Source organism: Eubalaena glacialis, chromosome 5 (assembly GCF_028564815.1).
Source record: "Eubalaena glacialis isolate mEubGla1 chromosome 5, mEubGla1.1.hap2.+ XY, whole genome shotgun sequence".
NCBI lineage: Eukaryota > Metazoa > Chordata > Mammalia > Artiodactyla > Balaenidae > Eubalaena > Eubalaena glacialis.
Window position 1 is genome coordinate 104318067 of NC_083720.1, and position 20165 is coordinate 104338231.

At 44.0% G+C, this 20165-nt stretch overlaps 1 protein-coding gene across 2 annotated transcripts in view; it reads right to left on the reverse strand.

The window, feature by feature from the left end:
- Nucleotides 1-17364, reverse strand: part of RASGEF1B (RasGEF domain family member 1B) — a 563490-nt gene extending 546126 nt beyond the window's left edge. For both annotated transcript variants that reach the window (XM_061192412.1, XM_061192411.1), the window contains exon 1: nt 17198-17364. In XM_061192412.1, the coding sequence (XP_061048395.1) occupies nt 17198-17266 (69 nt within the window). In that variant the 5' untranslated portion in view covers nt 17267-17364. The remainder of the gene's footprint in view (nt 1-17197) is intronic.
- Nucleotides 17365-20165: the final 2801 nt, after the last annotated feature.

Sequence of the window (20165 nt, forward strand, 5' to 3'; positions counted from 1 at the left end):
TTTCAGATTTTTCATCATTAGTGTATAGGAATGCAAGAGATTTCTGTGCATTAATTTTGTATCCTGCTACTTTACCAAATTCATTGATTAGCTCTAGTAGTTTTCTGGTAGCATCTTTAGGATTCTCTATGTATAGTATCATGTCATCTGCAAATAGTCACAGTTTTACTTCTTCTTTTCCAATTTGGATTCCTTTTATTTCTTTTTCTTCTCTGATTGCTGTGGCTAAAACTTCCAAAACTATGTTGAATAATAGTGGTGAGAGTGGACAACCTTGCCTTGTACCTGATCTTAGAGGAAATGGTTTCAGTTTTTCACCACTGAGAACAATGTTGGCTGTGGGTTTGTCATATATGGTCTTTATTATGTTGAGGTAAGTTCCCTCTATGCCTACTTTCTTGAGGGTTTTCATCATAATTGGGTGTTAAATTTTATGGGAAGCTTTTTCTGAATCTATTGAGGTGATGATATGGTTTTTCTCCTTCAATTTGTTAATATGGTGTGTCACATTGATTGATTTGCATATATTGAAGAATCCTTGCATTCCTGGGATAAACCCAACTTGATCATGGTGTATGATCCTTTTAATGTACTGTTGGTAGTATATTGTTGAGGATTTTTTCATCTATGTTCATCAGTGATATTGGCCTGTAGTTTTCTTTCTTTGTGGCATCTTTGTCTGGTTTTGGTATCAGGGTGATGGTGGCCTCATAGAATGAGTTTGGGAGTGTTCCTCCCTCTGTTATATTTTGGAAGAGTTTGAGAAGGATAGGTGTTAGCTCTTCTCTAAATGTTTCATAGAATTCAGCTGTGAAGCCATCTGGTCCTGGGCTTCTGTTTGTTGGAACATTTTTAATCACAGTCTCAATTTCAGTGCTTGTGATTGGTCTGTTTATATTTTCTATTTCTTCCTGGTTCAGTCTCAGAAGGTTGTGTTTTTCTAAGAATTTGTCCATTTCTTCCAGGTTATCCATTTTATTGACATATAGTTGCTTGTAGTAATCTGTCATGATCCTTTGTATTTCTGCAGTGTCAGTTGTTACTTCTCCTTTTTCATTTCTAATTCTATTGATTTGAGTCTTCTCCCTTTTTTTCTTGATGAGTCTGGCTAATGGTTTATCAATTTTGTTTATCTTCTCAAAGAACCAGCTTTTAGTTTTATTGATCTTTGCTATCGTTTTCTTCATTTCTTTTTCATTTATTTCTGATCTGATCTTTATGATTTCTTTCCTTCTGCTAACTTTGGGAGATTTTTGTTCTTCTTTCTCTAATTGCTTTAGGTGTAAGTTCAGGTTGTTTATTTGAGATGTTGCTTGTTTCTTGAGGTAGGAATGTATTGCTATGAACTTCCCTCTTAGAACTGCTTTTGCTGCATTCCATAGGTTTTGGGTCGTTGTGTTTTCATTGTCATTTGTTTCTAGGTATTTTTTGATTTCCTCTTTGATTTCTTCAATGATCTCTTGGTTATTTAGTAGTGTATTGTTTAGCCTCCATATGTTTGTGTTTTTTACAGATTTTTTTCCTGTAATTGACATCTACTCTCATAGCGTTGTGGTCAGAAAAGATACTTGATATGACTTCAATTTTCTTAAATTAACAAGGCTTGATTTGTGACCCAAGATATGATCTATCCTGGAGAAGAATGTTCCATGAGCACTTGAGAAGAAAGTGTATTGTGTTGCTTTTGGATGGAATGTCCTATAAATATCAATTAAGTCCATCTTGTTTATTGTATCATTTAAAGATTGTGTTTCCTTATTTATTTTCATTTTGGATGATCTGTCCATTGGTGAAAGTGGGGTGTTAAAGTCCCCTACTATGATTGTGTGACTGTCAATTTCCGCTTTTATGGCTGTTAGCACTTGCCTTATGTATTGAGGTGCTCCTATGTTGGGTGCATATATATTTATAATTGTTATATCTTCTTCTTGGATTGATCCCTTGATCACTATGTAGTGTCCTTCTTTGTCTCTTGTAATAGTCTTTTTGTTTTAAAATCTATTTTGTTTGATATGAGAATTGCTACTCCAGCTTTCTTTTGATTTCCATTTGCATGGAATGTCTTTTTCCATCCCCTCACTTTCAGTCTGTATGTGTCCCTAGGTCTGAAGTGGGTGTCTTGTAGACAGCATATATACAGGTCTTGTTTTTGTATCCATTCAGGCAGACTATGGCTTTTGGTTGGAGCATTTAATCCATTTACATTTAAGGTAGTTATCGATATGTATGTTCCTATGACCATTTTCTTAATTGTTTTGGGTTTGTTATTGTAGGTCTTTTCCTTCTCTTGTGTTTCCTGCCTAGAGAAGTTCCTTTAGCATTTGTTGTAGAGCTGGCTTGGTGGTACTGAATTCTCTTATCTTTTGCTTGTCTGTAAACGTTTTCATTTCTCTGTCAAATCTGAATGAGATCCTTGCTGGGTAGATTAATCTTGGTTGTAGGTTCTTCCCTTTCATCACTTTAAATATGTCCTGCCACTCCCTTCTGGCTTGCAGAGTTTCTGTTGAAAGATCAGCTGTAAACCTTATGGGGATTCCCTTGTATGTTAATTGTTGTTTTTCCCTTACTGCTTTTAATATTTTTTCTTTGTATTTAATTTTTGATAGCTTGATTAATATGTGTCTTGCCGTGTTTCTCCTTGGATTTATCCTGTATGGGACTCTCTTTACTTCCTGGACTTGATTGACTATTTCCTTACCCATATTAGGGAAGTTTTCAACTATAATCTCTTCAAATATTTTCTCAGTCCCTTTTTTTTTTCTCTTCTTCTTCTGGGACCCCTATAATTCGAACGTTGGTGCATTTAATGTTGTCCCAGAAGTCTCTGAGATTGTCCTAAATTCTTTTCATTCTTTTTTCTTTATTCTGCTCTGTGGTAGTTATTTCCACTATTTTATCTTCCAGGTCACTTATCCGTTCTTCTGCCTCAGTTATTCTGCTATTGATTCCTTCTAGAGAATTTTAAATTTTATTTATTTTGTTTTTCATCATTGTTTGTTTGCTCTTTAGTTCTTCTAGGTCCTTGTTAAACGTTTCTTGTATTTTCTCCATTCTATTTCTAAGATTTTGGATCATCTTTACTATCATTACTCTGAATTCTTTTTGAGGTAGACTGCCTATTTCCTCTTCATTTGTTTGGTCTGGTGGGTTTTTACCTTGCTCCTTCATCTGCTGTATGTTTCTCTGTCTTCTCATTTTGCTTAACTTACTATGTTTGGGGTCTCCTTTGTGCAGGCTGCAGCTTTGTAGTTCCTGTTGTTTTTAGTGTCTGCCCCCAGTGGCTAAGGTTGGTTCAGTGGGTTGTGTAGGCTTCCTGGTGGAGGGGACTGGTGCCTGTGTTCTGGTGGATGAGGCTGGATCTTGTATTTCTGGTGGGCAGGACCGTATCCGGTGGTGTGTTTGGGGGTTTCCGTGACCTTATTATGATTTTAGGCAGCCTCTCTGCTAATGGGTGGGGTTGTACTCCTGTGTTGCTAGTTGTTTGGCCTAGGGTGTCCAGCACTGGAGCTTGCTTGTCATTGAGTGGAGCTGGGTCTTATCGTTGAGATGAAGATATCTGGGAGAGCTCTCACTGATTGATATTACGTGGGGCCAGGAGGTCTCTGGTGGACCAATGTCCTGAACTCGGCTCTCCCACCTCAGAGGCTCAGGCACGACACCTGGCGAGAGCACCAAGTCCCTGTCAGCCACACGGCTCAGAGGAAAAGGGAGAAAAAAAGAAAGAAAAAATAAAAATAAATAAAATAAAAGTTATTAAAATAAAAATTTTTAAATACATTATTAAAATTAAAAAATTAAAAGAAAAAAAAGGAAGAGAGCGATGAAACCAACAAACAAATCCACCAATGATAACAAGCGCTAAAAACTATACTAAGATAAACATAAAAATCAGAAAGTAGTCAGTCACATACAGCAAACCCCAAGTATACATTTGCTCCCAAAATCCACCTCCTCAATTTGGGATGGTTCATTGTCTATTCAGGTATTCCACAGATGCAGGTACGTCAAGTTGACTGTGGAGATTTAATCTGCTGCTCCTGAGGCTGCTGGGAGAAATTTCCCTTTCTCTTCTTTGTTCACACAGCTCCCGGGGTTCAGCTTTGGATTTGGACCCGCCTCTGCATGTAGGTCGCCTGAGGGTGTCTGTTCTTCGCTCAGACAAGATGGGGTTAAAGGAACAGCTGCTTCGGGGGCTCTGGCTCAGTCAGGCCAGGGGGAGGGAGCGGTACGCAGGAGGCGGGGCGAGCCTGCGGCGGCAGAGGCCGGCATGACGTTGCAGCAGCCTGAGGCGCGCTGTGTGTTCTCCCGGGGAAGTTGTCCCTGGATCACGGGACCCTGGCAGTGGCGGGCTGCACAGGCTCCCGGGAGGGGCGGTGTGGATAGTGACCTGTGCTTGCACACAGGCTTCTTGGTGGCGGCAGCAGCAGCCTTAGCGTCTCATGCCCGTCTCTGGGGTCCGCGCTGATAGCCGCGGCTCGCGCCCGTCTCTGGAGCTCGTTTAGGCTGCGCTCTGAATCCCCTCTCCTTGCGCGCCGCGAAACAAAGAGGCAAGAAAAAGTCTCTTGCCTGTTCGGCGGCTCCAGACTTTTCCCCGGACTCCCTCCTGGCTAGCCGTGGCGCACTAGCCCCTTCAGGCTGTGTTCACGCAGCCAACCCCAGGCCTCTCCCTGCGATCCGACCGAAGCCCGAGCCTCAGCTCCCAGCCCCCGCCCGCCCTGGCGGGGGAGCAGACAAGCCTCTCGGGTTGGTGAGTGCTGGTTGGCACTGAGCCTCTGTGCGGGAGTCTCTCGGCTCTGCCCTCCTCACCCCTGTTGCTGCGCTCTCCTCCGTGGCTCCGAAGCTTCCCCCCTCTGCCCCCTGCAGTCTCCACCTGCGAAGGGGCTTCCTAGTGTGTGGAAACCTTTCCTCCTTCACAGCTCCCTCCCACTGGTGCAGGTCCCGTCCCTATTCTTTTGTCTCTGTTTTTTCTTTTTTCTTTTGCCCTACCCAAGTACGTGGGGAGTTTCTTGCCTTTTGGGAGGTCTGAGGTCTTCTGCCAGCGTTCAGTAGGTGTTCTGTAGGAGTTGTTCCACATGTAGATGTATTTTTGATGTATTTGTGGGGAGGAACGTGATCTCCACGTCTTACTCCTCCGCCATCTTGAAGGTCCTCCTGTTTTGGTGAATTCTAAAGAACTGTTATTATTGTCTATGATCCGTCAACTCTGCTAAATGAGGGAATATTTCGTAGTCATTCTAACCCGCAGCAATTCCAAATCAAAGATGTAACTCAAGGTAAGCCAAGAAAAGTCTATTTATGCAGGAAGTATTCACACATAAGGGAAGTCCACACATGTGCAGAGAGCAGGAGCTGCGTTAGCTAGGAACCCCAGAGGTTCCACCCAGCTGCTTGGACATCCAAACCTGGCACTGAGCAAATGGACTCCTAAAAATCACAGTAGGCATCGGGGTACTCACTCAGCCATCTGACTCACTCATAGCATCTGGGCACAAGAAAATTCTATTTCCCAAATCCCTCTTCCCTGCCCCCATCTTCCCCAGCCACACATACGAACAATCTGGACAGTCCATAAGGTAGAGGATAATTTTAGGGGCTTCCCTAGGGCCTGGCTGGATGCTTTCCAATCATTTCTTTCTGGCCTGTGAAATCAGATGCACTATTTCTTTATACATGAGTAAAAATGAAATCAGTTTCTATTTGCAGAGTGAGATGGAAAAAATGAAAATTGCACACAGCTATGTCACAGATTCTCAGAAAGGACTTCCCTAAGCCTGAGGAGAGAAAGGAGGCAAAAGAGAAACTCAAAAGGAGAGGAAGTTCAGTTTGTTAACCCCTGAGAAGTGTCCCATGAGCTTGGCCTCACGTACATAAGCACATTTAAGGTTTTGGAGCAAAGTTGGTAAATAAAATCAGAGACATGTCTGGATTCATTTTAACCACTGATCATGATGTTGTTTAATCATCTTGGCCATTCCAGGAGCAAATAAATCACTGTGTGTCTGTGTCTCTCTGTCTGTGTGTGGCTCTGTATGTGCATCTGACCTCTCCCACACCACTCCACTTTCTCTTAACAGACACACAATACATGTTAACACATATGAAATTTGGTTAAAATAAACATCAAGAATAAGCTTGTTGGGCCAAAAAAAATGGCTTGGGGGATTAGATTTCGCAAAAGGCCTACCCTGATTCAAGAATGGAATAGGAAAGAAGGAAATTGACAAGATTATCTGGGCCAGTTTTATGTACCCAAATGTGGTTACAAATGAAGTCACCTTATCACTTACACCCAAATTTTGCTAGCCACGTAACCCTACCCCCACCCTGAGCACGTCAGATTCTCTTGCAAGGATCCCTTCATCCTTTGGTATTGGTAGGTGTCCTCTGGGGGAAATTACATCATGTGAGCTCTCAAAACAGTCCAGGCAGCCATTGGACCATGCTGGCTTCAGGTTGCCTGTATGTCTGTACTGCTCCTGCCACAAACTACTCACTGCCCCTCTGCCAGACTATCAGTGCTCCCCTTGCATTGAAAAGGCTCCCTCCTCTGAATTCTGCTCTCTGAATTGGCCCGACAGCAAGACTGCTTAGGTCGTCGTAGGTCAGGCTCTTTTTTCTGGCACAGGGTAGCTAGACCCAGGGGACAAAAGGAGTAGGGGGTGAGTGCAAACAGCAGCCACTGTGTTTCTTCCATCTGTAGTCCTATACTCTCAGACCCTCTTTCTGAGTCTGGTCCAACAGTCCCTCCTTGCAATTTGCCTTCTGTCACTGATATCTACATTCCTCCCCCTATGTTGATAGAATTTCGTTCATAAACCTAGTTCAAGTTTACTTCTCAAAAAGTGCATTATTCCCGAAGTAAATCTCTGGATACAAAGAGATTCCAGGGGCTATTGCACAAGGGTTAAAGCTCTACTTGTAAATTATGACTGCTTCATATTTCTTTCTCGACATTTCAAACAGAAGCATTTCTATTCTTTACCATTCATACCATCCCCAACAGTCCACTTGCCAGCAGGTTCCTGCATGCCCGGCATGCCAAGTATACACCTTATGTTTCCGTCCTCTTTGTTACAGTACCGGTGATGGCAATTCACATTTGTATAATGCTTGACATTTCATAAAGGACTTTCACATCTATTACCACACTAGAGCCTCACATCATTTCTGTGAATAAAGCAAATCGAATATTGATATTTGCATTTTAGAGCTATGAAAACTGACAGTCAGAGAGGTAAGGAGATTTCCTCCAGTTGCACTCAGCCAGTGAGGAGATGAGCCAGCCTCGGAATCCAGATCTTAAGACTCCGGGTGCAGGTTCTTTGCAATTCATAAAGCTGCCACTCTTTAGTTCTCAGCCCCATGTGCCTCTCTGTAGGTACCCTCACTTGACTTTCAACCAAATTCAAATAATCTCCATGAAAGTAAATTCCCATGCTTTCAGCCATCCAACAGAGTTTTCCAGGGAAGCAGGGCGTCATTACTCCCTCTTTCCCACTGGAAATATGATGAGGAAGCCCACTGGGTAAGTGTCCTTTGGAGCACATTAATTTTGGAAAAATCTAACCTGACTTTAAGCCAGAATTCTCCACCAACAGCATGGAACATAAAAGTCTGATGAATAAAATCTTGACTTATGGCATGGTTTTGCTGCACTTGACCTATTTTGAGGATACATGTTTTGCAAACCAATTGAAAACTTAAAATTACCCTGTGTTTAATTACATTGCAATCTATGGTTGAATTTCATTTAAATGGCATTTACAATTGGCACATTTTTCAAGTACTGCTTCTGCCACAGTTGCATGTAAAAATACATGATCATCATTCATACAACTGCAGCCTAAGTTAGCATCAACACACATCCCATAGATTGGGGGACAAAGTCACTAAAGGACAATGGCTGTCACATTTCCATGAAATACAATTAAACATATCCAGAAATAAATTGGTTCCCAGATTTTGATAAAACAGCATGTGTCATGTTTTCAAAATTGCTAAGCATTGATTGAGCACCTATGTTGTGCTCAGCACTGTGGAGAATTCAGAAAAGCATAAGATGTGTTGTAAGATAGTCAAAGAAGAGGGACTACTCAGGGTATGGGGATCAAGGTGAGAATATATGTTATAATAACTATTATTATTATTATTATTTACTATGTGTCAATTACTGCATGCCAGATACTATGCTAAGTATTTTATTTGAATTATCTTATTTAATCCTCATAACAACTCAATAAGATAGGTACTATTATTATTTTAATTTTACAGAAAATAAAAGTGAGACACAAGGAAGTAATTTACTTATTAAGGTCACATACACAATGGAATATTACTCATCCATAAAAAATAATGAAATAATGCCATTTGCAGCAACATGGCTGGGCCTAGAGATGATCATACTAAGTGAAGTAGGTCAGACAAAGACAAATATTATATAATATCGCTTATATGTGGAATCTAAAAAAAATGACACAAATGAACTTATTTACAAAACAGAAATAGACTCACAGACATAGAAACAAACTAATGGTTATCAAAGGGGAAAGAGGGGGAGGGATAAATTAGGAGTTTGGGATTAAAATATACAGACCACTATATATAAAATAGATAACCAACAAGGACCAACTGTACAGCACAAGGAAATATACTCAATATCTTGTAATACCCTATAATGGAAAAGAATCTAAAAAGAATATATATATTCTTATATGTGTGTCACGGAATCACTGAATCACTTTGCTGTACACCTGAAACTAACTCAACATTGTAAATCAACTATATTTCAATAAAAAATTTTTTTAAAAAGGTCACATAGTTAAGAAGCGGGGGAACCAGGATAGGAAGTCAAGTATTTGATTTCCCAGCCTGTGTACGCTTAGCCTCTTTGCTTTATTTGGTTAAGGCTCCATGAAGGACTGGGTCTTTACTATGGCTCGGAAAATTAGATAGTGTTTAGGTAGGAAGAATGGAAAGAATGAGGATAGGTCGTCATATTGCAGGATAGACAAAGAGCATAAACAAAGGCACAGGGCAAGAATTTGTATTTGACATGTGAGGATCCCTGAAGGAAATCAATGGCAGGAAGTAAAATTGGGTAGGCAGAGTGAGACACTTAACTGAATACCTTACAAATAACCTAGGCGGAATTTAGAGACTTGAGCCTTTGGAAGTAGAAGGTCATGTAGACTCTTCTGTAGGGAAGAGACAATGAAAAGGCACCGTGGTATACCAGCTGCATATTCAGGAAAAGTGGAGAGGAGGGAGGCTTCAGGGGAGCAAACCAATTAGTGGCTTATCTTGAAATCCCCTACAGGGACTTCCCTGGTGGTCCAGTGGTTAAGACTCCACGCTCCCAATGCAGGGGGCCCGGGTTCGATCCCTTGCCAGGGAACTAGATCCCACATGCCGCAACTAAGCCCGCATGCCGCAACTAAAAGATCCCACATGCCTCAACTAAAAACATCTTGCACGTGGCAACGAAGATCCCGCATGCCACAACTAAGACCCGGAGCAGCGAAATAAATAAATATATATTAAAAAAAAAAAAATCCCCTACAGACCCCACTAGTCCTTGGTCACAGCATATACTCAATAAATGTCAGATCAGTGGATGACGACTAGTAGGGATAAAAAGAAAGGTACAAATCTAAGACAAAATCTGCAGGAGTCACTGACAGACTGTTCACAAAGGAAAAAGGAAAGAGAGTAAGCAAGGTGACACCAAAGTGCTACGCTGGGTAAGAAGAAGACATGGGGTGCTTTTGGCTGACGACGGAGTTGGAAAGGAAAAGTGGGTTTCAGGTGGTCAGCAGGGAGGATGATAAGTCCTCCATTTTGGTTTGAAAATGTAGAGGTTTGAAAGGGACGTTAGAATACTGTTAATATATTATAGATACTTGGAGAAATAGGCCTAGAACACATTTAAGACTCTCCAAGTATGGGAAACACAGTCCTTACTCATCACAAAATTCAAATTAAAGTTATGCTTTTATTTATTGGCCACTTCAATAAGCAAATCTAAGTAGGTAGAACTTCCTTAATATAAACATCACTACTAGACCTATTGTATCTTATCAAAGATTCAGAAAGTAGAAATACATAATATAAAAGAACATCATGACAAATTGAAAAGACCTAAGCAAAAGGAAGTAAACCAAAGAGTTAAGCTCCTAGCCATGCTCCCTATGACATGCAACCAGCACTGGTAACTTAACAGATGTGAAACGCCAGCCTTTCCTTATCAAAATACAAAAAGGAAAAAAATCATGTAACGGTTTCTCAGCAAGAAGCCATTAGACAGATGTAATCATAATGGGACCAAATATTCCTATAAATGAAATGCATGCATTTTGGACCACATGCAGAGTTTAAAAGCAGCTAACACAAATGGTAAGTAGAGTTGTCTGTGTGTATACAATGGCTCAGATGTGGTACAGCCATCCAATTGGCCCTCAAACCAACTGAACGGTGAATTTACAGGACAAACTCAGTATGCATTAGCTTAAAATTCAAATGACCCTCATAGAAATCACAGCTGTGGCAACAGGAGCTATTATTCTCAAAGTAAACTTCTCCTTTATGATCATCTACCAACCTCCAATCACTGAAGCTATAGCCACACTCATCCAAGCTATTGGCCTTCAAAACAGCCGGACCACATGGTTCTTCCTTTAGATGCTTGAAGCGATCAGAATGACCAAGTGGGTGAGAGTGTGCAAGATTCATTTAAACAGGCAAAGGAGCTCATTGTAATGGATGAAATCAAGGTCTTCACCAGGCAAATTAGAGGGAAAAAAACTGCTTCAAAGTACAACTTCCTTCAAGAGAGAAGGGATGGAGTCAATTAAAATATATAACTAGAAAGATCCATAAAATGTAGCCTGGGGAGTCAATCCAACCAGTGGAGGACATTTGTTGTTAGTGGATGCAAAGAGAGAAATAAATTAAAATTTGAGTACAGTGTTCAAAATAAAAAACCATGTCATAAAATATGATCAGGTAACATACCAAACCTTTCACCGAATTTAGAGGCAGGATATTCATCAAAAGTCATTCGGTAAGTTAATTGTTTGAAACTCAGAAAACATTTTCTCCCCAAAAATAATGTTATGCATGGTGACTGGCTTCCCAAGATAGGCCACAAAAATGTATAGTGTAATAAGGTGTAAGTATAGTACTGGGATAATGAAGTAATACTAATTGTTCTATAAAAATAGAATCTTACCATCCTCCATAGCAGTGCTTTTCAAATTATGAGTCACAACGCATGAACTCGGTACAGTGGGTCTTTCCCAGTTTAATTCTTAATAGAATGTAATAAATGTAATGGAAAGGAAAGAACAAAATTGTAAAGATCAGAGTACATCCCTGTCATAAGGAAAAGTATTATTCTTGAAATTTAACTTCAGTGTTATAGGTATAAATAGCTACGTGCATTCAGGATTGCTATGTAAAATATATTTCTGACTGTGGGTCGCAGTCAAAACAGTTTGAGTGTCTCTTAGCGAGGCTTCCATGGGGCATCCAGCACAAAGCTGGCATTTCACAACATTTGTTAAATGAATGAATGATTGAATGACCCAGTGAACACATGAAGAATGAATAAACAGAATGCCAGTAATAGACCTCTCTCAGTCACAGCCCTGGCACTTGCAGTAGAAAGCTTCCTCACTCCAACATTTCCATGCTAGGGAGGCAGTGGGGACAGCTGCCCAGCTGGAATTCCATATAGGTGGTACTGTTGGTCTGGGACAGGATCTCTGACACAGAAGGGGCCTTAAAGAGGGAAGGATGGGGAAAAGGCTTCCACAATTGAATGGGATTGGATTCTAGACAGGGTTGCCAGATTTAGCAAATAAAAACTCAGGATGCTGGTTAAATCTGAACTTCAGATAATCAACAAATAATTTAAGGGCAAAGAAAATCATGAACCTTCAAGGTTAAAAGATCAATTCAACCCATCAGACATTTATTTGATGCAAAACTGTGTGCAAAATCCTCTGCTAGGTGCTGTGGAAGGAAAAAGTACTTAGTTCTAAAGGCTGAAGAGGTCAGAGACACACAGGCAAGAACCTCAGCAAGTACCATGTACCACTATTCTAAGTACTTTCCAGGCATTAACTCATTTGACCCTCACCGCCCTGCATTCAGCACTGCTGTTAGCCCCACTGAAGATAGAAAACTGAAAGAAGCTACAAGAGAAAGTTGTCCAAGGTCTCACAGAGAAACAAGCACAAATAACATTCAGTGGGCTCGTGTAGAGGGCTGGATGTTGTCCAAGAGGTGGATCTGGAGTGAGATTTGAGCTGAACCTTGAAGAAAGGGGAAACATCAATAGGTGGATATTAAGGGAAGAATATTCCAGGCAGAGGAACAGCTTGGAGGTGAGAGGATATGGTCAAGAAACGGGAATAGACTAAAGTTGTTGGAATAGTAGAAAGATAATAGGAAGAAGGTATGACTGAACAAGGAAATTAGGTAGGAACACACTATCGAGGGGAATTGCATACCCTGACAAATCTGCTTGCAGATCCATCAAAGAATTTGGGGTATATAAATGGGCACTGTGCTGAGTTGGGCTATTAAGGAAGATGACTTTGGCAATAGCCCAAAAGACAAAGTGGATGAGACAGAGATCAGAGGCCAGGAAAAGGTTAGGTAAACCAGTACAGCTGGCTGGCAAAGCTTGTGGAATCAGAATCCAGGATTTACCTCCCAGATTAGACCCTCAGTAGGTAAGTGACCTTGGACAATTCACGTAATGACTCTGAGATTTGGCTTCGTCACTTCTGAAACAGGGGAGACAACACGACTTCCCTCGTGATATTATAGGGGAATAAGACAGGACACCATACAGGAAATGCTCCATAAATGGATGCTATCTGTAAAGCGTCACAGCGATTGAACTTGAATCTTTCCCTTAACAATTCTTCTGAGTTCAATCAGCCTTGGATTGAACATTTCCAGGAGTAAGGTACTCATGCCGTCCCAATGGTAACATAATGGGAGTGAAAGAATGAAAGAAAGAATGTGGAGGAATGAGGGTTTGCCTTTCCTACTTCTAAAGAGAAAGAGTATATCTAGAAATGAAGCCGAGGTAGAAAATAAAAAATAAAACAAAGCAAAAAAACTAAGTACTGAGTAACTGTAGTTGAAGGAGGGAGGGGAACCTTGAGATCCTCACTCTAGCACATATTACTAGAGTGACCTTAAGCAAATTACGTAAACTCTCTAAACCTTAATTTTCTCATCTGTAAAACGTGGTTGTTAACACCTAAACTGTGAAGCTATTGAGAGGAGAGCTGATACCACGTAAATTATGCCCTTAGAACAATGTCTGGCCCAGAGTAGGCAATAAATGATAGTTATTATGTATTACGTAAAAATTTAAATAAAACTATAGTTACAGTTAGGCAGCAGTACTGGTGGAGACAGAAAAGAGAATGTGGAAATAAGTAGAATGTACATGAGGTGTGACAATTCTAGAGACCACATCCATGACAGTGGCATGGAACTGACAGCCCTTTTCTGTGGAGCCAGATGTGTTCTGCCCAACGGATGTGGCTCCTGAAAGGTGCCCCACTAGGTTAGATGGTGTAGTATGGCAGGATTAAAGATGCACGTTTGCAGGCTGAGGGAAGAGGGCTCTGGGAGGAGAGAAAGCCGTCACCTCTGACTATCTGATTCTCCTGCCACTTCCTATCCTGGAACCAGCCCCCATCACTGACTAGCCCTGAGGCACAAAGCAAAGCAACACTGAGGCTGGAGGTGGGCGGCAGGTTCATAATATGTCAGAACTTAAAGGGGAAGGAATGGATGCCAGGGCCAGACATGCATCCATCCAAGCATACAGGACACATATAAGTAGGACCTGCTGGGTCTGAAACCACCTACCTGTGTGCTTAGCATGTCCTACCTTACTAGACGTCAGAATACACAGCAAGTCCACTCTTTCTGCAGGACCTCTGCCTTGGTGCAGCGCAAACATTATTCCAAACATCCAGCCCAGTGCTCAGGATGCTGCTGTGGCTGGGGGTAAACTTATCATCCTTTGCTTTTTTCTTGAAATTTTAAAATTGTTTCTCAGGGGCTTCCCTGGTGGCGCAGTGGTTAAGAATCTGCCTGCCAATGCAGGGGACACGGGTTTGAGCCCTGGTCCGGGAAGATTCCACATGCCGCGGAGCAACTAAGCCCGCGTGCCACAGCTACTGAGCCTGCGCTCTAGAGCCCGCGAGCCACAACTACTGAGCCTGCGTGCCACAACTACTGAAGCCCGCGCGCCTAGAGTCCATGCTCCGCAACAAGAGAAGCCACCGCAATAAGAAGCCTACGCACCTCAACGAAGAGTAGCCCCCGCTCACCACAACCAGAGAAAGCCTGCACGCAGCAACGAAGACCCAATGCAGCCAAAAATAATTAAATAAAATAAATAAATTTATAAAAAAAAAAAATTGTTTCTCAAAGACTTGGTTTGTAAACTTAAATACTAATAAAAAGGTTAACAAAATGATCATGCAGACACTCTGTGTTTCAAATGCACACCATCTGTCCTTAGCCTCTGAAGATGACACAGCAGGATACGCACTGGCATTGTTTTTCAACCACAGTGACTTTTTGCTCCCATGTTCTCCATAGCCTGTCACCCATTCTCCCTTGTCAGACAACTGCAAACACACCGGAGGTCCTGTCGGGACTCAGTACTCTTTCAGGCAGAATCTCCTCTGTGCAAACCTACTTGGCCTGTGTAGGAAGAAACTGCATTCTGGCCACCTCCTAACCAAAATGAAACCAAAGGCCATGCATCATGAAAACATCCATCTCTGCTCTTGATCTCCCTGAAACTAAAGGTAACCTCCAAAGTTAGGGTCAGAGCATTCGGTGGAAATGAAAAGTTGCCTAAAATTTTCTCATATCCTAGCACTACTTTCACTTTTAGAAAAGGAATATTTAGAAAGGCTTAAGAATCTCTTTCTTACACATTTCTCTCCCTCCCAGATGTCAAGAGCTCTCAACAACTGCCTCTTCATTTATGACTAAGAGTGTGCTGAAGGGGTTGTTGCCTGAGACGAAAGCATCCTCGAAACACATTCCTGACTTAGTTATTCATCTCTTTGGGGGCACAGATTTTCCGCCAAAGGTAGGAAAGGGATGATCACTTAACTCCTCCAGCAGCACTGATCAAAAGTGATACCGGGGTGAAGTGTTTGGGGTTAATTCAGCCAGCACTGCATCAATCACCTGTGGAAAGCAGAGAACAGATGCCACAGTAGCTCCTGCCTCTAGATGGTTAGAAAATAACACAAAGCAAGAAACAAGGAGTTACCAAGGACTGAGGTAATTCCCTCTCCCTAGAGCTCTTCAAAGACAAAACAGCCACTCATTTTCTTAACTAACTGTTTAAATAGGTCTCTGACCAGTTTTTGAGGTCCCTTCCTCCCAGCCATGATTGGGAGTCAATTATTCTAAGAAATCAAGGTGGGGCATCTATTGGCTGGAGGATAAAACAGGGAGGAATATACAGCCAAAGGCATCCCATAGAACTGAAATCGCTTGGCATGGGTTCTGGTAATTTCAGAACAAAAATCCAAATACAAGTGAAGAGAAAAGCAATTTAAAAGGAGTACGTCCAGTCTCCAGAACGACCCCCAAATGCTGCCTAACATTTATGTCACAGAGAAGCAAGTGGGCAGAGATGCCACATGCCGAAGGAGACAGTTAATTTTAGCTGCAGGCCTGGAAAACTTTACTTCTCCGGGTTCTTCATTATTTTTGAGATTTCGGGCTACCAAGTGCCCAGGTATTTCAGTCTGGTTTCTCCCAGTCTGCTCTCATTTTCCCAGCTCCTCTTCATCACCTACTATTGGGACCTCCCTGTTTCAAAACTGTCTTGTCACACAGCAGAGATTCTGGCCTGAACAACCTGAGCTCCAAAGTCAAAGGAAGGTGACCAAAGGACCTCAGAAGGTAAGAATACCTAGAGCTGCCAGAGGCGAGAATAGAGTCAGGAGCAGCCAGGGAAGAGACTAAGAGCTTGAATCTGGAAGAGTTGGCTTGTTGAAGGACAAGCTCCTGCATCACGAGAGAAGAGACCGAATTCTGCTTCTCTCTGGCCAGTCAGGAAACTGAGGCCAGAGGGCTGCAGCAGCTGCCAAGCAGCCTGAGGCTGGCAGGGAAAGCTGTCGGGGCCTCGAACGCAGTGAGGAGAGGCCACACAGGCCCACGCTGCAGCGCTCGCCAGCCTGGCCGCAGCCAACTTCCCCTGGCCCAGGCCTAGCTGGCCGGCAGCCTGTTGGGGGAGGGCAGGAGTAGACGGCGACAAAGGACACACACTGTTCCCACTGTAGAGGTGGGGGGGAGGGGGGGAGGCGGGGGGGGAGGGGGGGGAGGCGGGGGGGAGGGGGGAGGCGGGGGGGGGGGGGCTGTGCACAGTGTGACGCAGGTCCCTACTGAGCGGCCGCTATAGGTTTCCTGTAAAACAGTTTATGCCACCACTGGCCCCAGGAGGAGACGCAAGCCAGCCTTCCCATAAACGACTCCTTGCAGAGATGCTTACAGCAGCATCACTGCCTCTTCAGACAGGTGAGCAGTTAGATGTACCTGCCTTCAGAACTGGGATTTGTTCACCTGATTTGGTAAATCCCATTTTAACCCTTCTCGTCCCCAGTGGATCTCACTCCCGAAGGAAGAAATGAGTTAAGTTCAGTGGAGTTTGCGGTGTGCTGGCGGCTGGGGGAGGGGAGTAGAGGAGGCGGCAAGGTGGAAGCCTTCTGACCTGAAGATTGCACGTACTGGGTTTGTTTTGTTATGTTTTGCTTTTGTTTTTTGTTGTTGTTGTTGTTTTTCAGACGAAAAGGAAAAAGGAAGAAACAAAGTAGGCAGCAAAGAGGGACTGCAGGATCCCGCTCATTTTCAGACATTCCTGGCCTTTTAGGTAAAGAGCAACTCGCAAAACTCGATTGACAGAAAACGTGTTCGCCTGTCAACTAGGGAAGGAAGAAAAAAAAAAAAAATTCACTGAGGTCCAGAGGAGCTAGATTTCAGGCTCCCGGGTTTCCGGCCTCCCCCTGGCCATCCTCCCCGCCCCACCCCAGACCTGCAGGTGGAAACCAGGCAAGTGAGACGGTCCAGGGCCCCCGGTCAGGGCTCGCTCGCCGCCGCCGACTGCCGTCGCTGCGGGGACACACCCTCCACCTACCTCACACATGGGAGAGGCGCCCTTGCTCGGCAACGTGCAGCCCAGGAGCTTGGCGAGAAACTTTGCCATATACGAGCAGTGAGGCAGGGGCTCTCCCGAGGCGCCGGATCCGTCCTTTCCCTGCGCGAGAGCCCAGGCGCCGAGGTCTCGCCCGCAGCCGGCCGGCCAGCGCGCCCCGGGGCTGGGGGCTGCCGGCAGCCGAGCCGGGCGGGGGCGCGGCGGGGGCGAGCTCGCCTGCTGCCCTGCCGCCGCCGCCCGGAGCGCGGGCTGCGAGCGCGCGCGGCCGGGTCCGCCGCTCCAGCCTCCCGCGCCGCGGGAGCGGGGCGCTGCCGTCTGCGCTAGCCTTTCCCGCTGAATGTCACTGTCACCAGAGTAAAGGGAAGGGCCCCGCCGAGGGGGTGACGGGAGGGCCAACGCGCCGCAGGACTGGCGTCGCGCGCGGGCAAGGGCACCGGATGGCAGAGCGCGGAGGCACGGGCACTGGCGGCCCGGCCCCGGACACCGCCGCTGCAGCCACTGCGCTCGGCTGCAGCCGAGGCCTGACGCTCCGCCGGAAAGCGGGAAGCGAGGGCCGGGGAGCGTCTGCTTACGGGGTCGGCCGGGGTGCCCCACTTCCGCAGTTTCCCCTCTCCGCGCCGGCGGAGGTGGAAAAGGCTGTCTCAGGTCGCGGCTGACCCTGCGGGTTACGGCTGCAAGGCGCGAGCTGCCCGCAGGGGTCCCCCCGGCGGCCTGCGCCAGCCCCACCCTGCCTCAGGGAAAGGGAAAAGCCTCCCGAAGCCTGGGAGGGGGACCTCCAGCTCACGGCCACTTTGACCCTTCTTAATGAACGGGCCAGGCACAGGTAAGGCCCAGGAGAGGAAAGGTGACTTTGTCGGCACAGGGTCTGGGCCAGATATGTTCCAGAATCACAGCCTTGGCTGGGATGGGGGTGGGGTAGGGGACGGATGAGCCTGGCCAGGAGGCTGATACAGAAAGATATGGCCCTGTTTTTCTTTCCACACCTATAACGCTTGTCTTTTAGTAAGGGACATATTTTTAGGACACAGGACCTATGTTATGTATTTATTTTGCATCCATATAGCTGTACATCTCAAACTTCAAGTGTGCATGAGAATAACCCGGAGAGCTTGTTTAAAACCAGAAGTCCTGGTCCCCAACTCCCAGTGTTTCTGATTCAGAAGATCTGGGGAAACCTCAGGATCTGCTTTTTTATTAAGCACCCAGGAGATTCTGCTGCAGGTGGTACCCAGGCTGGACTTTGAGAAACATTGCCCTACCTTGTCAGATCCAGAGGTCAGCACGTACAAGAACTGTAAAAGCATTCGATTGATAATAGACAGAGAAAGTTTTGTCATATCACCTAGTTTTAAATGCAAGGAAGCAGAACTAGAAGAGTTTGTATTACTTCATCAAGTCACATTGTCTTAGAGATACTCCAGGCATATAGGCGCCCTCTACAAATTCTTGTCTGACTCCATGAATAGAGGATGGCTGGTTAGATGGATGGTGATGAATAACTGGGTACAGTTTTCCTGATTCTCATTCCAGAATTCTAGCTGGTACAGCAAACCCACTGTGAATTTAGGGAATAAAATAAGAAGGAAAGGTGTAAATTAGTTTGAATATATCAGCTCAGTGCTTCTCAAACTTTTTTCAATCAAGTATTTTTCGCATTAAAGAGATCATCAAAAACAAAGTTTCTTTGACATCTCTGGTTTTATCTTTTGCATTCTAGCCTATGAAATATTCAGGTTTGTTATAATATAAAAAGACCTACTCCCACGAGGAAGACTAATGCTCCAAGTATACTATCTTTATCCCAAGCCCACTGCCAAAGCACCAGATGCCCCACCAGCAGCAAACTCGAGAATTGTGGCAGATAGGTGCCCTCTAAGCTACACTAAAAAGAGAAAGAAAACTAATACACAATGAGTACCTACACATGTCTCAGGCACTGTGTCGCCGTGTTAGGCTGTGGGGTCTGGGGACAGACTACCTCAATTTAAATTCCACTTCTGATATTTAATAGCTGTGAGACTTCAGGCAAGTGACTTTACTTCTCTGTGCTCCAGTTTCCTCATCTGCAAAACGAGCATAAGAATAAAGGTAGCTACTGCGTGCGGTCTGTATTCTTTTTCTATTGCTGTCACAACTTAGCATCTTAAAACAACACCCATTTATTATCTCGCAGTTCTGTGGGTTAGAAGTTTGGGGAGGTTCTCTGCTTAGGATCTCACAAAGCCGAAACCAAGATAGAGCCAGCTGGGCTCTCATCTGGAGGCTCTGAGAAGAATCCACTTTCAAACACAAGTTGTTGACAGAATCCAGTTCCTTGCAGCTATAGGTCTGAGGTCCCTGTTTCCTTGTTAGTTGTCAGCAGGGCGCCCACCCTCCGCTTGGAGAGGTTGCCCAGACTCCTTCTCAAGTGACCTCTTCCATCTTCTAAGCAACAATTGCCTTGAGTCTGTCTCATGCTTCAAGTCTCTCTGACTTCTTTTCTTGCCAATAGCCAGAGAAAATTTTTGCTTTAAAGAGGCTCATGTGATTACATGATTATAATATCCAGGCCCACCTACATAATCTTCCTATCTTAAGGTCAACTGATTAGTCCCTTAATCACATCTTCAAAGTCCCTTTTGCCACATAATGTAACATAATCACAGAAGGAACACCAGGGGTGAAAGCCATAGAGCTATCTAGAATCCAGCTTACCATGTGATTATTCCGAGGAATAAGTACATGTATGCATTTTAAACACTTAGAAGAGTGTCTTATTTTGTGATACTTATAATAAGAACTCAATACAGGTTAGCTGTTATTTTTTTCTGCTCATGGCACTTCATTTGATTGTCGTTACAACTCTGTATTATTTTAAAAGGAAGAAATTGAGAATTAAAAAGATTGTCCAACACCACACAGCAGGTTAGCGGCAAAGCCAGGAATTAAGCCTAGTTCAGCTGCCAGTCAA